General features: G+C 34.9%; 1 protein-coding gene across 1 annotated transcript in view; it reads right to left on the bottom strand.

The window, feature by feature from the left end:
• The window catches only part of LOC139701135 (adult-specific cuticular protein ACP-20-like), a 34,995-nt gene extending 23,973 nt beyond the window's left edge, over positions 1-11,022 (bottom strand). Inside the window, exons 1-3 of the mRNA XM_071599712.1 lie at positions 10,873-11,022; positions 9,588-9,773; positions 7,467-7,679 (exon numbers count right to left, since the gene is read on the bottom strand). Of these exons, the coding sequence (XP_071455813.1) occupies positions 7,467-7,679; positions 9,588-9,773; positions 10,873-11,022 (549 nt within the window). The remainder of the gene's footprint in view (positions 1-7,466; positions 7,680-9,587; positions 9,774-10,872) is intronic.
• Between the last annotated feature and the right edge of the window lie 12,621 nt (positions 11,023-23,643).

Raw genomic sequence — 23,643 nt, 5'->3', positions numbered from 1 at the left:
TCTTCACAAATTTTTTTATATGTAATCGTAAATAATCTGCGACACTTTTGCGATATCTTCACACCTCTTCTTGGTATATCTCTTGTCGGATTGGAATTGCAAAATAATGTCATTTATGCGAAGTCTCAATGCAAATGGCAATTCACTGTGAGTTCTCAGTTTGACATATGCCAAGTATAGGTATTTGTGAAAACATTTTTGAAGCAATAGTTTTTGTGCCGTCTCAGGCTAGTGTTCGCTGTAAATTATAATATTAATTTATTAAATATCATTTTAAAATTGATATTATAACTAGTCATTTTAGCCGTACCTTTTTGGGAAATTTCCATGATTATTATTGCCAAAATAAAACTTTGTAAATCCACATGTTTCATGTGGATTTACTCAGTTTTAATTTGACCTTATTCTGAGCTAATAACGTCCATTTTTCCTCATCACTACTGTTGATTAATTCTAATTTTTTTTCGGTTCTGTTTTATTCGAGATACTCATTATTTAAACATAGATATAATTTATTCGGTTTATTCTTTTACAATATGTATATTTCTTTGATAAAACTTTCATGATTTTATGAAACATTTAGCCTCTAAATATAGTGTGATATTCCCGTTTCCGTGCGATTATAAGTTATTTTTTCTATTTCAGGATTTTTAATCGAGCCTAGTTCTTTGTATCTCTAATCCTGCTGTGATATACTGTATTGATCTTTGTTCATACTTTTCTGTTTTTGATCGCTGGAAGTATGTGTATGCGTATAATATTGCCAGATGTCATATCGATATATTTCTATTTTATATGGAGTGCTTTTGAAATTCTAATAATTTATAAATTAAGCTCCTTATGCTTTTTTGATAAAGTTTAAAATCTCTTGTCTTGTTTTGGTTTTGGTAGACTATAAAAAAATTAGCGTCTAGGGAAAAAATGGCATTTAGGCTATAAATTCCGAGGCTGATATAATTTCACGCGGTGATATGCACGCATTTCAAAACAAAATCCATCTCCGATACTGGATTTCCTTGATTCTTGAGTTATCCAACGAGTTCCCCCCCATGTCTTACTTCCCGAAGAGACTTATTTTGTCCGATGACTAGTTGGTCGACGTCGAATTCTGTCCGTTACCTAAATTAGAAAAATAGCGGTGTCTCATATTATTGAAAATACTTCGTACCTCAATAAACATATGATACTTTTCCGAAATAATTTACCAACTTGCGATATATTTCTCAAAAAAAAATAGTTGATAAGAAATTAGAAATGTTATATTTATTTTGAATCTCTTTCTTAGGGATAACAATAAGTATCTACAATAGTATTTATGAATGCGGAAGTGATTGCTCATTTCGTGGTCCATACAACCGGAAAGAAAGTATTTTTCTCATATTTTTTCTTCAGGTGATCCTTATTCATTTAACGTGCACATTAACGTACATGTGAAGAGAATACATAACAGTGTAGATTATATTCTTGAGTTTTTAGTTACTCATTATTCAATAATATTTAAGCGTAAAAACCCTATAATATCGGACTTTGATTAAAATAAAATTAAAACTAAATTAAAGTATTTGAATCAGTATTTTATAAATTTCCGCACTCAACCCAAAAAATTAATTACCAATAAAATACTGGTATCAAAATTTCAGCAGCGTGTTACGGATACCGATTCATTTCTGAAAATTTTAATAAATTAAAATACATATTTTTCGTGTCATTAAAGTGTTTCTACTTATATTTAGAAAAGTTTAAATAACTAAAACGCTGATAATAGATTTAATTTTAATTCTGAATATGATTTCAGTATTTTAACCTTTGTCGTAATTGCAATGTTCTTGGTGAAAGCATTCGTCCTTTTATCTATTTAATCCATCAAATCGCCGAAAAAGTTCACTTCCTTCGAGAAAATTAGGGTTACCATATATGAGGGTGTTTGAACTTTTACAGTGATCTGTCGGTTCGCCATGTTAAGGAAATATTGTTTCCAACGCGATTACTTCCTTTAAACGAATTGGTACGTGTGAGGTCACCAGCTAAAGAGAAACTTTTTAAAAGTATAGCGGAAAAATCCCCATCTTTCCAATAGCGTAGTCTGGAATCAATTTATGGAAGTTACATTCGAATTTCGTCACGAAGAAATCCTCAGACACATGAAAGTTTGACTCGCAATTTTTTCAGGAACCTTTTATTCCCCTGGCAGTCATATGATACTAAGCCATCCTATAAATTTCGTGTCCGAGTACAGTTTATTAGATTCTTATGATAGATATAACAAAAGTAGTTTCATATTGTGACGAATCAATTTGTATAATCAACTCCATGATATCTAAGAGCAAATGTGTAGTTTAAAATGACTACTCCACGCTACCTACATTGGTGGTTGCAATGACATTTTATTGAATGCACGTCCCTATAAGCCTTTTTTTATAAAAATTTTTCATAAACACGCCATTTTAGTTTATTCCCTTTACTTATTTCGAGTGAGGCTTAGAACATTCAATACAATCTGGCGCTTACATTCCTTTATACTAGTATATGCCTGACCAATTTTGGCTTGCTGTAGAATTTTATTTAATATTAATCTTTTTATTTTTAAAGTATAAATTTAGCAAAAGAAGTCAAACGATAAAGAATAAAGAAAAGCATTTGTTGGTATTGACAAAAATAAAATTCTTCTTAACCTTAACTTAACTTAAACTTCGTCTTAAAGAAGATATGAGTTGATCGAATATTTGAAAATCAATGCGATACAAAAGTTAATGAATAATTATTTATCATAGAGCTACTGTCCACATCAGACACCTAACTCCCTTGGAAATTTTAATTCCTGAGGAAGTAGCAAAACACAGAGAAATCTCTGTCATTCCTAAAACGATGCTTTAAGTAAAGTACAGGGTTCGTCCGGAAAATAAGTGTACTGAGCTCAGGAAAAAAAATTTATTACACTTTTACATATCTTAAGCTAATATTCCTCAAAATAGGACCCTTGTGAGTCGATACACTTGTTCCAGCGGCGTTCCCATTCCTGGAACGCTCCCGCGAAGGTATCATCGGGAACCTCTCAAAGACACGTCGTCACGGCCTCTTTGACGGCGTCCAAAGAGTCCCGTATCGCGTTCCTTTCAAACTCCTCTTTATCTTCGGGAACAGAAAGAAGTCCGGTGGTGCCAAGTCCGGGCTGTAGGGCGGGTGCGGCAGCTTGTATGCACCAACTTTGAATGCCGATATAACCAATTGCTTAATATCCAGGATATAGATACCATAGTAAGGCGTATAAAATATGCATTCTAGTATTCACACTCATTTAAAAAACAATATTTCGTACCATAGTTTTAAGTCATCAGATCCTTTTCCAGCTCCCATAAATATGATGAATTATAATCTAATACTACTAGGCTTAGAGAGTACATGGAGAATAGTCGAGAAGAGATAGAACTGAGATTTGGCGTATCACTACTTCGAACAATAGAATAACAATCGTATCGATTGCTTCAATTCAATCAACAAAGACAATAACAGGTTAAACTCCATCCTAAAGAAAGTGGTGATTTTCACACTCAAACCACCCAAACGCCCCTGTTATAGATTACTGGCATATTTTTGCATCAAAGGTGGCAGTGAAAAATAGGTGGCATAATTCATCGTCATCATCCTTATAATTTTGTTTGAAACAAAACCATACTCTAACGAGTACGCAGGTTGAAGGTTTTGCTTAAAAAGTAACTTAACTTTTTAGCTGTAGAAGAAAACTCTACAGAATGAGGTCATTCTTCACCCTGTTATCTCTATCTTTAGTACAATCCTTAAATTCAGGCAACTGGATTGGTTAGCTGAATCTACTCGAAATGGACACAAGCTTATAATAGATTTTATAGCCAGAGGATAGATTAATCAGTGACAGTGGTGACATGGGAATCTGAAAGTATTCGTGATGACTTGCTTTTGAGTGTTACGATCAGGATTGTTGCGTAAAATCTTTTGGGCAGCGAAGTGTTATCTCAACTCGAATTCGGGTGACACGGTGTGTCTAAAGAGATCAAGTGTTTTCTCCTTTCTCTTTGCCTCGTTGGATTCCGGAACCAAGGCAAGTGCCACCTCCACCTTCATCAAGTCACCTTTCTCATTTAATCTTCCATTCATCAATTCTTCCTTACGTACCTAGAATGTACATCATGGGGACACATGTCACTTACCTGCAAAATTATCGATTAGTATTAGTTACTCTTGATTTTTTCAAAGCTCCAACGGCTAAGGTTATACTCAAACATATCTATGTAAGCTGTGTAAAGAGCTGAGCCTAGAAAAATACGATACACATGCCTCACACAAAGTTCGTATTTTTAACCGGACAACCTGATCTTCTTCCAATTCGATTCATTCCTTCTGTTCAAATATTTATGAAATCATTGCAATTATTCGTAATAGCATTTAAATCAATAAGGAAAATGAAATTACACCAAATTTAGTGGGACTAAATCGTGACAGCTAATATTTGGTATCAGTCAAAAACGCTTAACCAGACAAACTGTGTTAATGCTGAACATTAAATAACAATCGCATTATCCTAAAAAAAGAATAAAAATTATTTGCGAAACATAAAACGCAGAATGTTTCCAATCCGGAACAGTTGGAAAGAGGGATCTAATGCCGTTATTTATTACCAATATCGCACACGTAACAGTCAAAACATTGGATTTTACATTTTGCGTTGCAGAATAAACGTTCACTGATTTCAATGCTTGATTTTGGTGCCTATAGTGTCGTAAATTTATTCACTAAAAATTAAATATAAAATTTTGCATAAAGAAATCCTGGACCTGTATCACACTTATCCCTGCATTGCCTCTGACTCAGTGTTATGTTAAACTTATTACAACATTCGGAAGTTGCCCCAAAATCAATAGCTATTTTCTGTCTTTTTTCACTATTGCGTAATAATGTTTGTTAAATACTGTCCTGCTTTAAAAAAAATAACTTTTCTTTTAGCAATGCCTAATTATAAAAAGATCTACAATTGGAAGCATTCCTAAGAAATCCAGAGGAGCATTTACCGGAAATGTGCGCATTGTAGACAAATATTTGAGAATGATTGACAAATTACGAGTTTTGTAAAGTAAGCTGGAGAACTTATTATTTTATAAAACTGTAAAATAGCCAATGCGATTAAATCAATGAATATTATTTTTTATATGTCACTTGCTGTGTTTCAGTTTCACTTGCTCTTATCGAAAATCCATTTCTGTGGTTCTATTGCAAATAAAGTTGCCCATTCCATTATCTCCCTTTTCGCTACCGTCCATATGATGATCCCCCATATAAAGAATATGACCGAATATGGGATAAGTGGAACTAAGCATTTCTGCAGCGGAATCCCTTATTTTGATGTCAGGTCGTAGTATCGTTATTTGAGTAAGGCTTAATAACTTTTTATTATGCCAATCCTTAAGTTATTGAAACTTAAGCATCACATCATGCGGTTGGATATGCGTCTGTTTGGGAAGGATCCAGCCCTTCAATATTTTGAGAAAAATACCTGCGTAGAACTATGATGCATTAGTCCTCATTTGAGGTCAAATTACTCCTTTTGAAACCTCAAAATATATCCGAGCGTCTCTTCCACTATTCAAAACAAGCGGCGAAGTCCTTTTTCGAAATTTCTGGAAAGGCAAGGGAGAGGGAGGAAAAGAAGTGGCGTTTTGGATTAAATTCAGGGAGATAAGAAGGTTTAAGAGCTAAAGAATGAATTATTGTTAATGTCACTTCAGTTTGGGCATATGAGCACAGAGGTGTTTAGTCCCGGCTTTTCACCAAAAACCTAACCTAATTGATAGGCTATTACTAATAGTTGTAAAATTTGTCGTCTTCATTTTGAATAATAAGTCAAAAATTCTTACAAATGTGGATCGATATACATATTATAATACGATATATTGCTTATGTTCGTGATCCATCGTTGCTATTCTTAAACATCTGAATGTTTGCAATGGTTAAAAATAATAAAATTATACATAGTTCCATCATTATTATAATCATATAATCAATAGCGTCATTCTGGATCAATTGAGTTATGCCCTTTTCTAGAAACCAAATGGCATTTTAACCTCAAATTCAGACGTAAAGCTATTCATTATATGTAACTTTAGTCTTTCGCTTTAAATTCCTTCTTGTGCTTATTCCTTTAGCAGTATCCACTCAAAATTACTACTTTTAAGTATTCAGTCAAGCCTATTTAGCTTCTGCAGAATGTGCTCATTGCACAAATGCAATTTGTTTTCATTGATATATAAAAATAAATGATAAAAGTTGTTTAAACTCCAATTATCATTTAATAATTGTAATTTTCAATCGTTTATGAATATGTGAAGAGCCTGAAATGGTAATAACACTTTTTATGGGTTATTATACAAATTTTACTGGACTATTTAACCCTATTTTTATTTAGGATCAGCAGTACAACTATCTTCCACCATAATATATCCCACTAGGTTTGAATAATAAACATGTCTTAAAACCCGAGATTATAGAAGAATAAAATAATAATTCGCCTGAACTGGGAAACCATTCAAATTGGTTTACAGCGGGTTTACTTAAATCATCGAGACGAAAAACAATTTCAAGATGCAATCGAGCCAGTAACTCTATTTTTAAAAGAAAAATTATAAGTGTAGTTGTAATGATAGACAAAAAACTTCGGGATAAAGAATTAACACATGGTTTATCTACTAATATAAGTATCTTTAAATTATTATTTACTCTTTAAGTGTTCTCGAGATTGTAATGTCATGAGACAAGTGACATAGTTTAGTAGTAGGAGATATTAGTGCTCGACTTGTCACTAACAACGGATTTATTAACGAAACTATCTATATCTTCCTAATAATACTTACCGGTGATTTTTGCCATACATGTAGTTTGAGGTTAAGTAATCCTAAGTCCACAACCACTTGGATTGGTCTCAAACAAAGGTCGTGTTTAAATGATTGACTGGAGATTATTTTAACTTACTTTATTTTGTACAATTGAGCAAATAGCTCACGCATGTAATGCATTATATACAGTGATGAATTCACTGAGGTGGGGACCCCCGTGAAATTTAATCGACGTAAGGATCCATTCTTCAAAATAACTAGTAAGCTGGAGGGTTTCAGCATTGTAGCTTGAGGAGGAAAATCCAGATCCGCAGAGAAAGTTCCACCCTGAAAATCGACCTCGGGTGCCTGTGTGGGTTGAGCTGCGTTCATCCTTACCGAATAAGGCCACACCACTCGAGTGATAAAATACACGAGTTGCAAAGTACTTGAATGGGAGGGAGAGGAGTGTCTTTGGGAAGTAGGATGTCCTTCCAGTTTGCGGGGATGATGTGATTTTTGGCATATACACGATGAAGGGGCGACCTAAATCGGCGCCGCCATGACTTGGATGCATATTTAGTAGTGGTTGATGTAGGGTTGGTGCGCGATGGGCTGGTGCACGACCTGTGGGTGGGCAGCGTGACCGCTCTTGTGGACGACCGCGTTGAATCCGTTGTGGTCGTCGGCGGTGTACTCAACGGTGCGGACGGTGCCGTCGGGTTCGTGGAGGCTGTAGGATCCCTTGACTACGTCTCCGTCGCGCTCCTCGTGCTGGCTCTTGATGTCTCCGGTGTGGTGGTCGGCGACAGCATATTCGAAGTGGTACTTAGGGTGGGCCTGGAGGTTAGAGTCAGAGTTGACTGCTTGAAATTAAGCGTTTTAATGCTCCTACAGGGTTGGCAGTGACAACACGGAAAAGGTCATTTTTACCGCAGGAAGGTAAATCAAGCTTAAAAACTGTGAGCTATAATCAACAGTAAAAGCGTGAAATTTCCAAGTAATTATAAAATTATTTTGTATATATAACCTCATATATAATAAATACTATACGCAGAAATATACCGACTAAAATAAAGTATACGGGGTTTTTCGTTCAACCGAATATTTAATTAATTCCTAGAGAAACTCTGAATTTCGTTATTTTAAGAATACGTGTTCATTTTTTTCGAGAGCTAGCAAATAATCAAAATACAATTTGTAAATTTTATTATAACGATGCCTAAAAACGTGCCAATACTAAGCCTACTAAATGGAAAATAATACATTTTTTCCTGGAAGAAAAAGTTATTGATTAAAAATTTTAAACTAGTACACTTTAATTTTTTTATGATTCCCTTCATGATTTTACTATATCTCATGCATTTTCAAATGAGAAAGGGGATGCGGTGATTTCAATGAGATGCATGTGTTCGGCTTGAGTTAAAAATAGATCCCTTGTCAACACTGTTTTTAGTTCGTTATTTTTCATATTTAGGACATATTTACCAAAACAAGATAATTAATGCTTGGCAGGGTCTGAACGATCTATTCTCAGAAATCGCGAATTTAATTTATTAATATAGCCCAGAATTCCCCGTTTGACAAGACTTGCTTGACTTTCGGTATTTAACACTTTGAATAATGAATAAATGGAATTTAAGAATCAATTGGGATAATCCTGACCTAATATCTTTCCGAATGCATATGCGAAGCTCGTCTAGGAGTTCGTCTCCACTATAGTGAAGGAATGAAAGAGTCATGCGTGAGATGAGGATGGTCTCTCAAGCCAAAGAGTAGCCCCGTCAGCTGTTTCTCTAAACGTCTGGTGTTAAAAAAAAACTTGCCCGAAAAGCTTCTTTCAGGAAGATCTAATGGAAATGAAAGCGACAGAGACTCGGGCAGATAAATTGACGAGGGAGCTGGCCACTTAATGAGCTGCTTCGTATTCCAGTGAGAAGGCGAGGCGGTAACTCTTCGTACCGCCGTAAGCTTAGCCATCTGAGACGGGATTTTCACTGCAGTCATGGACCTCACCGAAAGCACGTAGGTAGTTGAAATGAAAAGGAGAATTTCGTGGATTGCGCTTATACGGCGCATATTGACGGCAGCAAGGTGTAACACTTGCTATTTATGATACACTTTGTCTGGCGTCATAATATCACCCCCACTCTGGCAAACCTATAGATATTATCTATATTCTATAGTTCAGACCTTGTAAAATTACAACCGTTGGATGGAAGGTTTGGTTAAATTCAATTTTTGATATTTTTTTGTTATTGAAATGTAATCACATGCACACAATTTAGCAGAATATTTGTAGGTACTGAGAAAAGATGAAGCTTTAAATTTATTAAACGCTCCTTATCAGGAGACGCTTTAATTCAATCGTCAAACTATTTAATTTGACTTAAAGTATCCATCAAGACTTCAAAATTGGTTATTTCCTTATTTTGGAAATCGATGAATACATTAACTAAAACAGTAAGAGGGCATTATTTCATTTAACCATGGATCCTTGTCGTTCTGCATAATAAGCATTTCTTGAATCAATTGAGATTTAATTAGGAAAGTCAAAAAATGAGAATGTCTAGTATATACTGTAGTTCTAAAATCTGGTTTCAGTTTAGTGAATTATTAATAAGTCAATTACGTGTACAAATGTATTTTCCCTATTTTTTTAAGGACTTAAAGTGTAGTGTTTCAAAGAAAGTATTTTGTTAATGATCATCGGATGAGTAGAAGCTTCCGATCAGTGGCTACACTCACGTAGTAGTCAACGGCATGAGCGGCTTGGGGAGCTGCGACGACGGCATGTCCTCCGTAGCCAGCGTATCCCCCGTAACCTCCATATCCTCCGTATCCAGCGTATCCTCCGTACCCCGCGTATCCATGCTGAGGGAAGGCATGGCTGATAGCCAAAGCCATAGCAACAATGGCGAAGTGGGCAATCATCTGTGGATTTAGAAAAAATTTTTAAAATTTTCATAGAAGAGTAAGGAAGCCTCGCCAACCTATGTCATTGAAAAACAGAGGAAGATAAAAGGGGATGACCAGCTGAAAAGTGTTACGCGGTAATATCGGCTCTAGCGAAGAGTAAAAAACTTGACTTATAATTCATTTCAGGAATACTCGTTTGTTCTTTCCCATTGTGACGCAGCCGGTTTTATCGTGTGAATTGTGACGGAAATTCCCATCTACTTCCTCTCCTAGAGTTTCTCAACACTGGTTATTACTTTCACGACGTATTCACGAGTGCATTCAAAAAGAAGAAACACATACGCCTTAAATAAGAGACAGTTAAATCTCTTATTGAGACAGTAATCGAATTCTCCAAAAAAGTTTCTCCGACGTCTGATTTTTTTCATTTAAAAATTCATATTCCACCTTAACATCCATTATTTAATATTACATCAGTGAAGTTATTATGATTTCGTGAATTTAGTTGGTAATTCAGCTTTTTAAAAAGCCACAAACCGTGACAAAATGTCTTCTGAGAAAAGCGCTACTACCATGACATTTTGCGCTTACTTACATGGTATTCGTCTAAAGCCTAGATTTTATTTCATGAGCTATTCGTGCACCATTTTAAATTTACCAAGCATTTTAAAATATGACACACAGCCATTTTGCAAAATAGAACTTTTTAACAATGTGCAAAATAGATTTCTTTAGTATACAACTTTATTCCCGAAATGAAAATGAGCAGTTCTCTTAGTTAACGTAGCTGTAAATAATCGCCCATTTTACTGGAAAAAAATATGGTTCTGCAATAAGTAACGGTGAGAGATAGTCAGGCAATTTGAAAAGTAAGAGTTATTAAGTTCAAAGATAGTATCACACCTTTCCTGCTTTCAAGATTCTGCTTCTACTCTGCACTGAAACAACTCAAGACTGACTATATGGCATCTCGCCTCGTCCCTTTTATATAGGTAGCATATCGCCTCCCGCGCCTCGTTCCAAGGGCCCACTTCTTCTCCCATCATGAATGGCATTGCCACGGATAAAAAACGGGGTTCCATAAAGAAAAAAAAAGACTAGAGTATTTGGGCACCAAAAGATTCCGAGCAGGGGGAAGGGGAATGGGCCAACTTCCCTGCTCTTTCCCGGTGAGAACTTGAGGCTGCTGCTGGGAGATCGGACATCGGCTGCTTAGGTGTGGAGGTGGGGGAGGAGTAGAGAGGATTGGGCGAGCCGTGGTCATGGTGGGCGGGGCCGGTCATTCTGGAATAACAGGAGAAGGGAGCGCGGAAGCATTGTTACAAGGCCCGAAATAAAAAGAAATAGTCCGTTTTTCGGGTAATTTCACGGGGTTGGGAAGGTATTCTTGGTGTGGGGAAGAGTTCTCCTTCCTTTTAACTCGTTGCAACACGCTCTTTCTTTTAATTTTTTTTTCCAAATCTTTACAATGCGTGGTCTGATGTTCTGTCGGTGGGAAACCCTTATACAAAAATAATATAGACTCGTTTTGTTTGCTGCTCTGAGAAGGATAATCATCGATAAATGCATTTTCTGATTTTTCTCAAGTGCACAATTATCCCATGACGAATTAAGTCTTACTCTTTCACAATTATTTTTAATTATGAGATTCAGCGGTTATTAACAGAGCTGCAATATGTTTTCACAATTAACTATGGGCTATTTTGAATTACGTTCACAATTGTATTTAGAGTTACATTGTTTCCCCAGAGTTAGGTAGCAAAGACGCATGAAACAAAATTTTCTAAGACTTGAGTATTGAAGCATTATTTATGATACTGATGCATGGTGGACAAGTAAAAATTAAATGTGAGAGGTCCTCAAAATTATTAATAAACATACTATTAAACATTTAAAAAATGTGTTTTAAGACTTAAGCGCAATAATACATGCAAAACCCATTGCAAAAATATTTTAAGTAGAAGGCTGTATTTGTATATAATAAATATGAAAGGCATTAACCATAAAATCACGGACTTTGACCAGCAGCGGATATACTTTTCCATACATTTCCATTCCTAATATTCCCCGCAAATTATAAAAGGTAGCTAATAAAAAAGGACTTTGCACTTGCTGGTGAAGGGCTGAAGATCGTTCTCATTTCTTAACGCTCTCACATTAATGAGCTCAAGTTTGGTCCGTATATAACTAGAGCGAGCAGGGATATTCTCACGGTATTCACTTTTTAATTTTCACAGACGGCGAGGAAGCCACGAGAATGTGTTCTCAGGCAACTTTAATCTCGTCCGGAATCCTCAATAAAACTCATTTTATATTTGAAGATATAATTCTAGCTTGAGTAAGAAAATGTTGATGAGCACGTTTCTCATGTTCATGAGAATATATTGTGTTCAAATTCTAAGTAAACATTTCGTTGATTAGGGAATGATACATAAAACTGTAAAATTACTTTCAATTCCGTCTTAATAATTTTAATTACCCTAACTGGTTTCAACATTATCGTCCTTTTCAGGCATTGCTGATAAAATTGTTAAAAGTGAAATTGAGAGCAGTAAGTCAAAGTTACATAACATTCGTAAGTTCCACGAAGTTATGTCCATGGGGTCAGTTTTAATTTGCATAAAACCTGATTTAAAAACGAAGTAATTACAGAATAAGGTTATAAAAATCCAAACAAACGTTTATCGGTTTTAACTAAAGTGTCAATATGTACCGGTTTAACCGGGACACTTCCAGTTTTGGGATGCTTGACCCGTCGCGTCGCCAGAATAGGTTAAATGAAACACCTATTTCGAATTAGAAATTTTCACCGCAAGCCCATCCACTGACACATGCCCGCTGACCTAATGATTTGAATCCTTCATTCATGGGCTTCCGTCCATGTTTATTTTCTTAAGTGCTTTATTACTCAGGTAATTTTAAAACAAGAATTTATTTCTGTGATTCTCTTGAGCGCAATTTTAAAATGACTCATATGACGAATAATCTAGATATTTTTTCGAATATTCAATTTGTGGGTTTATCTCAAATGGATTTGGATGGTATCATTTAAGTTAATCTTTCTATTCCCCGAAAAATGAATTAAAGTAAAGCTCAAATATACTGTTTTCCAAACAATCACCAATGAGCAGTGTTTTGTCTCACTGTTACTATTGGAGTAATGGTTAATTCGAGTAACTGTTTTTTATATCCGCCTCATATTATAAAACAATAACTTATTTGTTGAAAAATAATATATTCTTTCAAATATAAAGGAGAATAAAGAGTAAACTATCATTGACACGCCTAAAGAATGTCCCAAAATTTCTACTCTGCCCCAATTTTAGTAAAAGTCAACAATTCCACCACTCAATCTTTCCCGCTCATATTTTCTCGTTCGCCAAATTCCCGTCCTTGAAATGCATTCACTATTCATTATTTTTCATGTCTCCGTTATACATGTGTTCAGTCGACTGGAGCTTTCGTTATAATGTCCTAGGGCATCGAATGCCGCAGCTAAATTGCTCAAGAGTTATCGAGTTTAATGTACATTTTTCGTATTTAAAACCCAATGTATAAATATTAGGTTTGCTTTGATTGTTCTAATGTGCTTTTCACAGTGGATTCAAAGTGAGGAATAGGATTGAGGTTGAAAAAGAAAGTACTTCCCTGATTTCTTAGTTTGTTAAGTTGACCATAAAAGTTTTCTTATGACAATTAATATAAGCGTTCTCTCCTTAATTTTTGCAAATATTTTCTCCGAACCTGCTTAAAAAAATGTTCCTGTTAATTTTCCATTCATTGACCTCTTCCCATAGTTTTTTCTCATCGTTCAATCTTTAATAGATGTACCTCTAATTCTTTTGTTTGATTCCACCTTTGTTAATATTAATGCGTGAATTGCTTCAGCCTCAATTCTTTTGGTGTTTTCTGTAGGCGGTGGAATCATTCCTTGACAGGATTTCCTACTGGTGATTCATCGCATCAAATATCAGCAAGTCCCCATGCTCACTAATATTTGTATTAATTTTGAATAGCTATAAACACCCGGCGTCCTTGAATAATATTTCCATCTTCACCGTCATAATTGAATGCTTCGATATTTGAAAGCAAAAACACCAAAACCTATGCGTAAAGCACCAAAAACATCCTGCCACAACTGTGAACGATCATATCAGTCGTTCAAAGTTTTATTAATTGCATTATAATTGTTATTTTTGATGGAATTACGAAACACTCTCTTATCTATATCCAACTTAAAATTCGAGGGCTTCTCCTAATTCAGACAAAAATTATTATTCTAACAGCTTTGAGGGAGGCATAACCTGTAAAATGTTACACATTGAATGTAACCAAAAACATAATTCTTTTGAGGCGAATTTTCGTCAATTTTGTGATTAAAAACTTGAGTAAATGGCTATATAGGTAATCAAGAGTAGTAGAAGCGAAACTGAAATTTTACTTAATCAAATACTTTTTTCGACTGTGAAAAACATACTTAAGTTCCTGATCGATCAAAGAGTATATTTTTCGCTTCCTCTGATAATAAAATTTTGGGATAACTATGTTAAAAACTATATTAAAACACTCGTGAAATTTTATTCCGGCAGTAGATGACGCACTCAGTAATGTGAATGAATAGATTAATTTAATCTCTATGACGGAAAGGGGGAAAGGAGCATTTATTTTAAAAACCTAAACATATTCTTCTGAAGTTTTTTTTAATACTTTTGAAATCCGACATAATAAATATACGAGGTCTGTCCCAATATTAGTAGTACTCATTTTTTCTTGCATGGACGGACGATTGGCTGGGTTCGAGGAAGGGTAGTATCAGAAAAGACTGGAGGTCGGTGGCAGTTGGCTCCAAGCCTTTGCGTTTGTTTAGAAAACCTCTAAAACGTGACATCCTAACGCTCCGTCATGAACCGGTTATTGGAACAGCGCTACGCCATCAAATTTTCCGTGAAACTGGGAAAAACCGGGAAAGAGACTCATCACATGCTCAAGGCAGCTTATTTGGATGACAGCATGGGTAAAAAGGGTGTTTTTGTGAGGCAAAAATTGTTCCTGGAGGGTATAAAAAATGTTGAAGACTCCGAACGTTCAGGACGCCATTCTACCCCAAAAAGTGACGAAAATTATGGAATATAGGTATTACTGTATTACTTGTAGGTTGTTATGAGTGAAATTTAAGCATTTAAAAGTATCATTGCATTCAAAATACCTTTAAAAATCTTTCTACAAATGTTCATACTCAATGAAATAACATAATTAATTTAAAAATATAAATCCAGTGTTTTTTGTAGGCAAACTAGTTATTTTCATTTTAATTAGAGGGATCAATTTCGCAATTGATTACGAATTTTTGAACATTCTACAATCACTGTTATTTTATCAGTAATGTTGGAACTATCTTATTATCGTTTAATGAAAGTATCTTTTGAAACTTTTAAGGTAAAAATACGGAGAACCAGTTGTGAGTTAATTGTATGAAACCTTTTAAGCAGTTATACGTCATGTACATATTTATCTGTTATTTACTGAATTTATAGGTCATTAAATTGATTAATATTATAGACGATTAGAAGCACTGATAATTATAAATGAATGCAAATATGTGTATTTGATGTTATGAAAGCATTAAACTGCATTCTAAAAAGCTAATTTAATGATGGCCCAATATAATTGGAAGATTTTTTAAAAAATAAGATCGCTGTCAGAAATAGTAATAATTTAAAATAACTGCTAAAAATTCAAGTTTATTACAGTAATGATGAATTTATATGCAGAGAGCAATTCAGTCAGTAGTGTAACGTTTATAATGTGAATTCTAACGTAAAGTCTTAACGGTCCTGCAACTTTCCCTAGAGGTAGAGATGAATGAATTTTTTTTGTGGTCAGTCGAGTTTTCCCTTATAAAGAGCTAGTATTTCAACCAGTGGGCCACATATTACCAGCTTTCATGGAATTCATTATTCATTGATTAAGCTTTTAACTCTTAATAATCACCGAAGCTAACAGGCTCTCTTTTCACCGTAATTTTGTAGCCGGAACTGATGACTATTAATCCGAAGTAAAAGACGGTTATATGGGAATAAAGAACACCTCATTTTCAAATTAGTCCACTGATTTAAATTTTGGCGTTTGAAGTGCACTTCCACTGAGGCTCAATTTTTATCCCTATCCGAAATGGGAAATCGAATTATCTTGTTCGACATTTTAGAGCGTATGGATCGGAGATGAGGATTTGTCATAGTAGGTGAAAATTACCGACTAAAAGAGCTCGTAGATTTTCGTGGCGTTCAGATGAAAGACTCTCCATTCTCGGGATGTCACCGTGTAGGTTGTTTTTCTGACAACGAGCGTCTTCAGGTCGAAGTGACCCGAAGACGCTCGTTGGAACACGGGCGAAACTGTTGTCAGAAAAACAACCTACGCGGTAAAATCCCGAGAATGGAGAGTCTTTTACCGACTAAAAGGTTGTTGATACTCAACTTGGCTATAGCCGGGTTAAGCAGAAAAGATGAGCTGCTTTTATGGAACCATTTGAACTATATTCTACTGAGTCCCCAGCCGTCCAAGTTTGGTACGTGGTGCAGGGCTCAGGTAAATTTGCTGAGCGCAGTTATTGTATTTATTGTTAGGGCATGATAAAATTCGACGCTCGGAGAATAATCCTTTTGTCTGAGTTAATCTTCTTGACGTTTCATACGTGGCAAAAGGTATTCTAAATAATTTTAAAATTTTATCAAATGTAATGTAAAAAAGATTCTCGTAGCCAAAATTTAATTAAAACGAAGGGCTTATAAAGCGTTGCGTATGGCGATACAGTAAATGGAATCATCCTAGAAATTATAACTGATTTGGTATCCTTCGTTTTACGGTCAATCGTAATATGAAATTTACTACCCCTCCTTCTGTTTTTATTGTTTCGTTCAATAAAAGGTATAATAGAATTCAAATCTTCTGTAAATGACCTCGATGACCAAGGAAAAGACTCTCTTGATACCATTTATAAAGTAATATATAAATATTTTCATGTATAGTTGGATAAATGTTACTTCATTTATAGGTCTCGGAATAATAATTAGTATTTTGCTTAAACGTGAAAATTTTTCCCTTTATATTACAAGGCTCATGTTGCATTCTGCATTCCGTTATTGCTTTCGGCCTTCATCGATTTACAGTCCCCGTATAAAGCTGTCCTCGGGAAAGATGAAAACGGATTTTTCCTCCAATAGTATGGAGGAAATAGCCCATATGGGTAATTATTTTATGATTCGTTGGTCATACATATTAATTATCGGTAGTAAAGTCATGCAGGCTTTTACTTATTTATTGATTTCGAATGCTGGCGGTTCTGTACTATTAAGAGTTATTAACCGGCACATGGCCTAGTAAACAGGGTTAAAAGATTCATTTATTAGGAAGTTAAAATGTATAGCAAATTATTGTCAAAGTGTATAGAGTATATCGCAATCAGTTACAATTACTAACGGTCTTGCTTATAGCCCTTAGCTATCAGCAAAACGGTACGTCTATTCATTCAGCATCACAAATATTTATTTTTAAATGATTGTGCCGTTCATTTTTCATCTAAAAATATCGAGGCATTCTGATACCCTTGTCTCTTCTTTACAAAAAAATTAGCGTAAAATTTTCCTCGCAAAACCGATGACAAACATTGCTCATACTTTCAATAGAGTAAAAGGTTTTACGCGAGATGAGGAAACCACGTAACTTCAAAGATAACAAAACGATGTTTGAGGATTAACTATGAAAGAAATCGTGTCAATCAAACATTAAATTAAACGCTCGTATTTGAAAAGGTTCAATATTTGGCTGCAGGCAATTGTGTGTGAAAAATATGACATAACTTTGAAGTAAAATGGTGGCCGGTATAATAGACATTCACGGTGAAGCTCATATTTTATTTGTGATTATTGTAGCTTTTAAGTTTTTCTCTCTTGTGGTTTTATTATTTGTCAAGAAATACAGAATCGATTGATCAAAGAGCTCTCGGTTCAACAAACTCAGCGAGGGTCATCACCCTTCATACTAGTAGATTTACTAGCTCAACTCCGTAAATAAAATTTGATTCCTAATGGGCTACGTTACGGCTTTTCATTGGGAATTTTTGTTCTTCATTTATTTTTATTTCCATATACTCATTTTCTTTATTGAATCAATGCTCCTTACATCACCCGCAAATCACATTCACGATATTTCTTCTTTTAAAAATGTCTTTCTAATTCCTAATTTACTCGTTCACATAATCTTCTCTACGAAATGGTCTCGATGCAACAATTTCAGAGCATAAAAATCATTCGCCTTGACTGGGATCCATCCCAGTTAAGGCGAATGATTTTTACACTCGGAAATTGTTGCATTGAAACACAAATTAGCGGATGACTCCGTTAAAAGTTACTGTTGCGGCATCTCCCGCAGTTTCTTTGGAATATGTCTACAAAATAGTGTTTTCTTTTTGAATGTACCATCATTTAGTTTCTGTCTCACAGATCATCTACGAGAAGTGAAGTGAAAATTGTGGTAGTCTTTACACATTAAATAGATAAAATTACTGTTGTTTTGCGATTGGAAAGTTTTTTAAAGATTTTTAAGTTAAATACAGTGACAAAGGATCGTCTTACTTACGTTGTGCCCTACAAATCACTGATAGGAAGTGTAGGAGGAAGAAATTCAGCGCAGGCGCCACGCAAAACAAGTTCCACCGATGATCAATATTTCATCCCAAACGCTGTTCTGACATTTCATAAATGATGAATATAATAAGATAATCATGTATCGAAACGTCTATTGCCTCCTTTTCCAGTTGGTAAAAATAAATTAGGAAAACGAGAGCAATTTAATCTACAATTTTGTCGAAATCTGTTATTATGATACGCCTTATAACTGCGCTACGCATTGGCACGTTTTAAAGACAGTATGGGTCCGGCGCGTGAATTAGATTTCCTCCTACTTAGTCCAATATAAATCTACGTAAACCAATTGTCAATACCCTATAATATTCGCTATCCAATATACGTAACTTTCACTTTTCAAAGTAAATTATATTCTTTTTCTCAACCTTATCATAAAAATAACAAAATTCTGACAGCACCAAAGTTAGCTTTATTCCGAATATTAAATTTAACTAAGTAACTAATATGTTTCTGTTTTTTCGAATATTATTTTCCATTTAATCTCATTTCATTTTAAGCATTTGTAACGCATCTTGGTTTAGCGGATGGCCATTGAGAAAATGCCATTGGTTTTCAATGAAAGTATGAATATAATGAGTCTATCAACTCAATTTTTTCTAATTCAAAATTTGTTACCACATGACACTCACAAAGATGGAAATTGAATGGAGAAATAATATTATTTCGTACATCCAACGGAGTGATTGAGTGTATGGCAATAGAGCCTATGGCTCTATTTTCCATATCTATCTAATAGATTTGTCTACAGAGATGCTTGAGCGCATTTCTGAACGTTTTCTTGTTTGCGATAACTGTCATATTCTCATTTCTTTCTTGTCATTTTTCCCTTCAGGAATTTCAAAGTCTACCGTTTAAGGTACGTTTTGGATGGAACAGATGGCAGTACCTCTTTCATAGTATTTTCAGAGAGACACGCTTACAGTGCAACATTTTTTACTCTTACATTCTTAGCCTCCCCTAAGAACAAAAACCATGTACCCCGCACTACAATGAACTGTTCTCAAATTCCGCAGAAATTCTATCTTCCTTCATTTCGTTCAACATGCCTATCATTTTCCACCACCCACCTCGCTTTCCCAACGCCCTCCCCTACAGACTTTAGCATTCCTTCGTCAGTTAAAACGCTCTGCATCCATCTTTCCTGTCTTCCTTGGATTTCTCCGAACAACCCTCTCCCCTTCCCCCAAACATACGTAATTCTTCTTCTTTTGTCTCCCTTTCCTTCCATGTTCCCCTATCGCATTGAAAATATCTTACGCAAGAATTATTTTCTAATCTTTATTTTACAAATACGATGCCTTTTCATTCATTTATTTTATGATTCAAAAATAAAACTTCATGATTTACCTTAAAAAAACACCATCCCCAGATAAGGAGCCATGCTGCACAAATCGATTTCGTATTGCTGAACTAAAATTTAATTCCTGAACTTTTCAGAAATTAAATTTTGGTTCACCCCTTAAATTTTCCCGTTCCCCAGCGATTCTCTTAAAAGCCTTTGGTTTGAATTTGCATTATTATCGCCTAATTACCTATATAAACACGTTTACTACTGTTGACTGTTGATGATTGTCATAAAAACACTTTATTTTGTGTAAAAAATTATTAAAGCCTTTTAAGTTAACATACTCTTGAAAGAAATATCTCTCCCTCGAATATTAAAAAGTAAATAGCTAAGTGATTAACCCCGGCTGATGCTAGCAGAAGACAAAAGCACGTACGTATGAAGCAGTTAACTTCCACGCTCCTTGAAAATAAGCCTACCCATACTTTCCATCACTTATAATCAAAGGCAATTATTAAATTTCCTTTTTTGAATTGTAAATCTTTTCAAATGAAGAAGTCAGGTCGTCTCATCAGCAGTTATGGTGAGAAATTCAGTCTGTAATATTATTTAGCCAGTTGAGATGTGTTGAAACCACACTAAATCCAGATACCATTTATGAATGGCTATAATATCCTTAACCTATCATACTTAATATTCTACCTAAGAAAACAATGACTCAGTTGAGAATATGCAGCAGCTGAGTAACTTTTGCAACTTTAAATTGAATTTCAGCGTATAAAAGCTAAATTAAGTCCTTTTATAACTGTATCCAGTCAGAGTTTAGCAGAAAAAAGCGAAAGCGCAACATTCCAAACAGGAATAAATACTTAACTTCTTTTTTGCCGAAAGTTGCTGTTGACGGAAGTCACCAGTTTCTCTAAAAGGCTTTGACGAAAGGGGTTAAGATATTTATTTCTTCTTCGGTAATTGTTATCAAAAATCCAAATAACTATTTAACTATTTTTAAAGGATAGCATTTACGTACTTGGTGAAACACTTACATTGCAACTTGAAGACGATGATTGAGTTATTCTTCTACTCATTGATGCTAATACATTACCCCCGAAGCCTCATCGTGAGGCCATATTGTTAAAACACATTAGTAATTGAAAAACTAAGAGCACATGAAACATATTAATTACCAATTAAACTTTCAAATATGATGGGAAGAAGTCATGAATTCGCAATAAAAGATGAATACGTGTATTTGTAAGGGACACCGATGTTGAGTTAAAGATTTCTTTTCTGACACGGAAGACGATGAAATTTGTTCAACGAAAGTAGCAAATAGAGGTAATACGTCTCTTATTACCTCCTTCGAGAAACAAAAATAGTCGTTTAAAGTTTTTGCTTTTTCAATAACTAAAATAAAAATAATTTTGATGCTCTGATAGAGCTGAATTGCTCATCCATTGGGCCATTTTTACACAATTGCATATTTAAAAATAATACGACCCGTTAATCCATATTTGGCAGTGCCATCATCTGAATTCCTATTTCTTGCTATCTCGTACGCATCTTGATCTTTTCTATGTCGTGTTAATGTGTGCATCATTTTATCAGTTTAATCATGAATATAAACATTTTAAACTCTCCCAGATTGATTACTTTGACCCTTTTAGAACATTGCTGTTTTACAGAAGGGTCCCAACATGTTCCTGTGGGAGACATTCGTTAAACTGTTAATTGAATGACTAACTAGAAGGGAACAAATTTTAGTTCTGATTGCGCAAGAAACCGCCCGCATACAAAAGGAGTTCACAAGTATAAAATTGTGAGCTCTTCAACGGCAACAACACATCCGCATCTCCTGCTGTTGTGCGTCAATTATTTCCAACGAATATAGTGCTTGTGTTGTGTTCTGTTGAAAAGTTTTAAGAAAATTCCTTTCTACATAATGTCTCTTCACTTTAGTTCAATCAATGTTTCTTGCAAAGTAAAAACACTATTGGCAAGAATTTTGTTCTATTGTTATTAATGATGGGGTACACGATTTTAAATATTAGTTTTTTTTCTTTGCGAATATATATATATATATATATATAGTATTCTATGATTTAAATTTAAATTATCTCTTTCTATGTTACGCATACATTCATAATTTGGATTTGCTGTTGATGCTATTTTAAAATACTAGAGGATGGGTGGGATCGGGATCTTACAGGTATATACCACGTATTTACATGTATTTTACCCATAAATTACTCCAGCATATATTTTTTCAAAATCATTCCTGACTTCCATATTATCCTCAGTACGAAATGTGGACTTCAAACAGCTTTGCTAAATATTCAGGTGATTAATCTTCTCATCCTTATTATCCACGTCTTTAAATGCCAAGTTGGATTACGCTAGAATAACCCCTATGAAATCTTTTCTGGTTGAAAGAATTATTATAATTTATTTCACTAGAATATTAAAGACTTCGCTTTCACGGATTTTTATAACTGGTTTAGCCACAATATATTACCGGTGTCGTTCATGTCAATCTTACCATCGCATGTACATTCCTATCATTCCAGAATAAACGTAAGCCAGTGCCCCAGTTTTAACTTCTAATTTTATTTTTCAAAACATTAGCTCGATTGAAACTGTTGAAAATCTTGGTTCTTTGAGACTGGGAAGTGATATATCTGAACCGTTTGAATAATAAAGGGCGCTTGGAGTATTCAAATCAAGCACATCAATTATTAGAGGGTAAGAGGGTTATAACTGCCCTAATTTCTGTTTCTTGCTACCAGGTAATTTTCCGTTTTTGTGATTGCAATAGTTTTCATATGCATTTTAAATATTTCCTTGCCTTATTTGCATATTCATGAAATCGGTTCCATCCGATAATTAGAATAATTTTTTGAAAAATAAAATTTCAAGTAAACCCCTTCGGTTGTTTACTGTGTTTATGTATATATATTAATATATATATATATATATATATATATATATATATATATATATATATATATATATATTTATATATATATATATACACACCACATATATATACCATATATATATATATTTTTTTTTTTTTTTCAAACTGTGAGAGGGGGGGGCTGGAGGGGGAGAGGGAGGTTTGCAAAAATCGTTAGGAGGTGATTGGGATGAGAGGGAGAAAGGGTTTGGGTGTGGAGATGAGTATCCAACTTGGGAAGGTACGGCCCCTCTCACAGTTTGAAAAATGTATTTAAACCTAGACTGGGAATATTCTGTACCTGATGATGTCGATCTTCGACGAAACCCGGGTCGTACAATAAAGCTCTTCTGTGGGATAACATAGTGTATTTCATTTTGATATGAAGCAATTCCACAAAGTTACTATGGATACAATTAACCAAATTACCGACATTTGTTTTGCACCCAAATATGCATGTATAATTTTCGATGTCGATATGATTTACTTGAGCCTTGCAAACTGGCTATTATTAAGCTTCATAAGTGCTTCGTATCATTTATTTATCATACGCCAATTGTATATTTTCATTAGTAGGCCAAATACTAAAACTTCTGATAGGTCCTCTGAACGTTTTTCCGTGACGAAACTGAACGAGCTACAATTAATACGCGTCATCTGCCCCGTGGTTCGGCACAAATTCGCTTCGAGGGTGAGGGGCGCTTATTTAGGACGAATTTCTTGAGGGGCAACGTTTCACAACGTACTGTTTCGGCAACACCTTACGGCCATTTGAGGAGGGTGGAGAAGGTAAGCTACGACGACGAGTTATCTGGGGATGAGCGGCTTCCCCTGTCGCGCCAGACATTTTAAAGAGCCGTGCGCTGTCGCACCAGGTGGGCGACGCATCTCCCCTCCGCCCCCTCCCCAACCCATTACTCCACTCTCGCACTCTCGCGAGCG

The sequence above is a fragment of the Hetaerina americana genome, unplaced genomic scaffold (assembly GCF_022747635.1).
Source record: "Hetaerina americana unplaced genomic scaffold, ioHetAmer1.1.p SCAF_11, whole genome shotgun sequence".
Lineage (NCBI taxonomy): Eukaryota > Metazoa > Arthropoda > Insecta > Odonata > Calopterygidae > Hetaerina > Hetaerina americana.
The sequence above is the reverse complement of the archived record's forward strand: the minus strand, read 5'-3'. Positions and strand labels throughout refer to the sequence as shown.